Here is a 5,243-nt window from a genome sequence, read left to right on the forward strand (position 1 = left end):
AAGGGCCTGAATCCAGAATCATTGCTTGCGGCTATATTTTTGTTTGATATCATTTCGAAAGTTACTATTTGTTATTTTAAAGGTCTATAATTTGTGTTATTTGTTTTCTGGCAACGGATTCACTGCGGAGTTTGATAGTTTATTAGTAAGGTATTATAGGTATATTATATATATATAGATTGTTGTTGGGTTTTTTTCTTTTATTGATTTCTTTTTTTAAGTCATAATGATGCTTTTTCAGCCAGCAACTGTGCAGTTGTATTTCTTGATAGAAATGGACAAATGGAAAAGTGACTAACCACCACCTAATCACGAGGATCGTCACTCAGCAGATGCAGCCACACTACAATAATCATCAACCACTGGCAGTTCTGTAGTGTTCAGTAATTAAATGGGAACTCGTTGATGTTACCAGTAAACTAGCAAACAAAGCAGGCACAAGTGCAGCCACTACCATGTCATCTCTCCCACCATCTCCTCTCTCTTTCTTCTCTCCAGTTCCCTCAGGAGTGTAACAGTGACATTCACTGTAACAGTGAATGAATATTTGACACAAATCCAAATGAATGATAATGTCCATCAATTTAAATGGTGATGGTAAGTCAATAGTGTGTTCACAACTTGTTTCCACTGCCTCCAAGTAGCCATAAATACCCACTTGATTTCTTATTTTTTAAAGGAAATTACAAATGTATGTCAGAAACCAAATGAACCAAAGAAAATCTAAGATGTTTTCAAATCCACATGGCCGTGTTCCTCCCAATCAAAAAACAAAACCTGTGTTTTTGTTTTTTTTTTAAATGTTGGCTTGGGAGGTAGAGCAGAACATCCTGTAATCTCATGGATGGTGATTCAATACCTGGCTCTTCCTGTCCCACTTGTCGAAGTGTCCCTGAGGAAGATACTGAACCCCAAATTTATCCTGATGGCCAGGCCAGTGCCACACACTTCACTCGACACTTAAACAGAAAGCTCAATTGTAAAGTACACTTTGACTTGTAGTGAATGATTTGGTTGGTCAATCGATTCCTGGACAATCACGCAAATTTGGAGAAGATGCAGTATGTAATGAAACATAAAATCATAACGAATTTTTTTAATCTTTCATTTTTATTTATTTTTTATTTTATTTTATTTTATAAGTAAACAAACAGCATGGAAAATAACATAAAGTAATTAAAACAGGTGCATAGAAAGCACAAGTTGAGTCACTAACACTAGAACATGATGAATGAAAACTGAAAAGGTACATACATCGCCTAACTGTTAGTTGAATACTTCATTAAAACTAACAAATGTTATTTTCACTTATGAATGACTTATGTTACAGCTACAATATAATGCAGTTCAGGATTAGTATGAGCCTTGCATGTAGTACGCAGGTGATGAGTACAGCAAATAGGGGTTGAGTTTACGGTCTGCGGAGGCAAAGCTGCTGCTCTCATGGGCCTGGCGGCGGTAGTACCTGCGGAGGGCGGGACTGCCAGGGTGGCACTGTCTCACGTGGAGGAAGTACTCATCAGGGCGGCTTGAGGTGTAACCACAATCCTCACACACAAAGATCTTGGAACGTCTCTGTCGGTACGCATACTGTTGTTGGACGCCATGAATCTTCCTCATGTGGGACTCCAGAGAGCAACGTTGTGTGAAGGCTTTCTCGCACAGCTCACACTTGTAGGGACGGATACCTGCAGCAGGGACGTACAAAGGAGGGTATTTGTGTCCATGCACTTATACATTCAGATTGGTATTAGTGGCTTTGCAGTTGTGTAACTGCAAATGTTTCAATCAAGGCTGCCAACCAATAAAGATGAAAAGAGACATGCCTGAAAAAGATTATGAGAATGTGACTCTTAGACACAGGTCTGCTGACTACCTCCTACACAAGCCTGTGGTCTTTTGGGGACAGAGCCTTCAGTGTGGCAGCCCCAACCTTTTGGAACTCTCCTAGCAGAGATCTGCACCCATGGACATTGTCACCTACTTGTTCACCAAGGTCTATGGTCTGGGTTAATTCTCTTTTGCCTGGCAGACATTGCTGTTATTATTTTCTGTTCTTGTGTTATTTGTTTTGTCTGCCTCCATGTCAAGCATCCTTGGGCCCCTTAAAGACGCTCTAAAAATGTTGTGTTATTAATGTTTGTACTTCTGATTTTGGACTTTCATCCTTTCCATAACTGTGTGTGTGTGTGTCTGTCTGTCTGTTTGTCTGTCAATATGTGTGTACATGAGCAAAGTTAACTTCTAACCTGTGTGTGTTCGCATATGCCTCTTGAGGTCGAAGGTGTCATTGAATCCTTTGCCACAGAATCGACAAGGATGTCTCTTCACCAGGCTGTGGCACTTCAGGTGGCGAGTCAGCATGCGCTGCAGAGGGAATATCTTGTGGCACACAGAGCACACAAAGTCACCTGAGCCGGGGGAAGTACGGGGTCGTGGCTGGTAAGAAGAGATAAGTTCACAAATCTGCTTAATGAATATGACAAAATGACATCAGGAAAACATGGCCTGTGCAATCATACATCTACTGAGTCCTCAGACAGGCAATACCATTCTCTAGCCCTGACCTAACCTACTTTTGAGCTCACAACTGTGTTTCTGATGTGGTAGTTTGCAGCATGGGGGCTCTGCATGGGACGGTGCTCTCTCCTTTACTCTTCACCCTCTACACATCAGAATTCACAGACACCTGTCATCTCCAAAAGTTCTCCAATGACACAGCCATCATTGGACATGTATCACAGGGGAACAATCTGGAATACAGGGAGGTCATCACTAAGTTTGTCAACTGGTGTGGACTGAGCCACCTGCACATAAGCGCCGGCAAGACAAAGGAGGTGGTGACAGACTTCTGCAGGAAAGCGCAACAGACTGCACCGGTGAACATCAGGGGCTTGGACATTGAGATTGTGGGCAAGTACAAATACCTGGGTGTTCCCCTCAACAACAAACTGGACTGGACTAATAACACAGATGTTCTGTACAGGAAGGGCCAAAGTCATCTTCACCTTCTGAGGTCTGTATGTAGGACACTGTTAAAAACATTTTATTACTCTGTGGTGAGTGCAGAGTAAGCTCTGAGAGGGACAGAAAAAGACTGAACAAACTGGTCATGTAAGCTGATTCAGTCCTAGGCTGTCCTCAGGACACCATCGAGGAGGTGGGTGAGAGGAGGATGTTAGCCAGGCTGACATCAATCATGAAAAACCCCTTTCACGCCTTGCGATGGGGGCCTTAAGCAGCTCCTTCAGCAACAGACTGCTGCGTCCACTATGTAAGCAGGAACACTAGCACCAGTCCATTTCCTTCTGTCAGCTGTTTTCCAGGCTGTCACTGGGTCTCGCTCTAGTTGTCTGCTGCTGTTTTCACATCAGTCACTGCTTTATGCTATTTGGTCATATTATAAGAGTGACACTATACGTGATAAGAAAAGCGTGATCTTACCTTTGCTCTGCTGACAAGTGCCAGTGTACTGGGATGGTAAAAGGGACCCCGGAGCATTAGTGTAGACCAGTCTGACCTGGTGTCTGCCCCTGGTCCTCCTGATACTGCTAAAGGTCCTGGCACTCTCATTCCTGCTGCTGTCCCACATCCTAAGGTGGCTACTGGCTGAGGCACAGCGGCAGGCTGCTTGGTATCATGCTCCTTCGCATTTTCACTCACTAAAAAGCAATAAAAGGAAACAACAGTTTACTTTATAAGTAAATTAACATGATCAACAACTTAACAGGAATAAACTAACTTGTGTGTTACTGCTTACTTTTGACATCTGAAAAGAATTTTGAAGACGTGAAATTCTTACCTACTATGTTATCTTCGTCCCTCCCAAGATGTTCAGGCTCTTTCCATTGCCATGCTCCACACGCCCCACGTTTTTTTTTCACAAGGAAAGACCTCGGCATCCTTTGAAGTCTTATTTTTCTTCTTCTCCAGTAATTCAACTGAACCGCAACCTCTGATCCTTGCTCTCGAACGACACTGCTTGAAGTTTTAGATCAACCTAGTCCTCACCTTACTTCCTACCCTTACATCCAACTCTCATCCCTCAACAACCTGTAGGTACAGTAACCCAGCAAAATCACAGCGCTCATTTCCATAACACTCTCTGGGAAGAGTGATGAAGGTTTAGAGCTGTAGAGAAGAGGGGTGGGGGTAGGAGGCTCAGTGTTTTGACTGGAGTCCACCTGTGTTGACTGTGCGTGTGCACCATTTTAACTGGTCCCCCACGGGTTTTGCATGTCAGGTAGTGAGAATCCGGGGAGCTCCGCATTCAAGTGGCCCTTGGCATGCAAATCTTTGCCTCTACCAAGCCATGGCCCCAGACAAAGGGCACAGTCTGACTAACAGGAGCAAGCAGAGGAGCCACAGCCTTAACTGCTAGGTAAATCAGGCCTTTCTCTTTTTTTGGCCTCTTTTTGTTGCAATTGTTTGGAGGGATTACAGAGCTTCTAAAAATGCTTACAATGGCCATTCACACACTTAGAAAAGATGTCAACCACTGTCCGTTGACTATGTTCCTTATATAATTGCACATACATGGTGACACTTACTGTTGTGTTGATTCATGCTGTTTGCCCAATGCATGCTGGGATAGGCAGCAGCCCCTACAACTCTGAACATATAAAGGTGAAAGAAAATGAATCAATGGATGGATTAAAATTTCCAAAACATTTAAATAGAATAAACAGAATTTTACAAATATATTACTTGTTCATGTATAACTTTTCTTTCAGGTGAGAATAACCTTGTCCAGCTGTTTGAACAGTCAGTGTAAGCTCAAGAGTAAAATTAACTGTGTGCATATTATTTTACTGAACTCTGCATGGCAAATACAAATGCAGGCCAAGACTAAACCCATCATGCAAATACTAATAAAGGTCACTCCAAGACCATCAAGGGATCATGTTGTGCAAAATGTACCGTAGTATACTGTAAGTATACTTCATCCCTGCCTTCTTGCCACATTTGACCCACTGAAGAAGAAAGTACAGGAAAGTTACCAAACACTGTCTTTCCTCTGCATGTTAAAATTGAACAGTTACAGTTTTACTATCACTGGGTTCAGTGAGTTAGTAACAGTGGAAACAATGTGCTGCTACAACATTCTAATTGTAAACAACAGATACTAAACTAAACTAAACACCACTGCTCCTTTCAAGCGCTGCTCAAGGCTCACTGTAGAACTCCTCTTTGCTGTTCACATAATTTGGGTTTTCATAGATAATTACTTTGAATTTTTGCAT

At 42.5% G+C, this 5,243-nt stretch overlaps 1 protein-coding gene across 1 annotated transcript; it reads right to left on the reverse strand.

Moving 5' to 3' along the window:
- Positions 1–1,353: 1,353 nt before the first annotated feature.
- LOC143333120 (putative transcription factor ovo-like protein 3) lies at positions 1,354–4,020 on the reverse strand. The gene is made up of 4 exons (XM_076751059.1): positions 3,803–4,020; positions 3,445–3,662; positions 2,250–2,439; positions 1,354–1,688 (listed from the first exon to the last, which is right to left on the reverse strand). Exons 1-4 carry the CDS (start codon positions 3,900–3,902, stop codon positions 1,354–1,356), a joined length of 843 nt encoding a protein of 280 aa, XP_076607174.1. The 5' UTR covers positions 3,903–4,020.
- Positions 4,021–5,243: the final 1,223 nt, after the last annotated feature.

The sequence above is a fragment of the Chaetodon auriga genome, chromosome 15 (genome assembly GCF_051107435.1).
Source record: "Chaetodon auriga isolate fChaAug3 chromosome 15, fChaAug3.hap1, whole genome shotgun sequence".
Classification (NCBI taxonomy): domain Eukaryota; kingdom Metazoa; phylum Chordata; class Actinopteri; order Chaetodontiformes; family Chaetodontidae; genus Chaetodon; species Chaetodon auriga.

Bases quoted from the DNA above. Each gene is read 5' to 3' on its own strand.
- LOC143333120 (XM_076751059.1), bottom strand. From the start codon at position 3,902: ATGCCGAGGTCTTTCCTTGTGAAAAAAAAACGTGGGGCGTGTGGAGCA. The intron at 3,663-3,802 runs GTAAGAATTTCA...ATTGCTTTTTAG, and splicing joins GGACGAAGATAACATAGTAG to TGAGTGAAAATGCGAAGGAG. The intron at 1,689-2,249 runs GTTAGAAGTTAA...TCCCTGCTGCAG, and splicing joins GCATATGCGAACACACACAG to GTATCCGTCCCTACAAGTGT.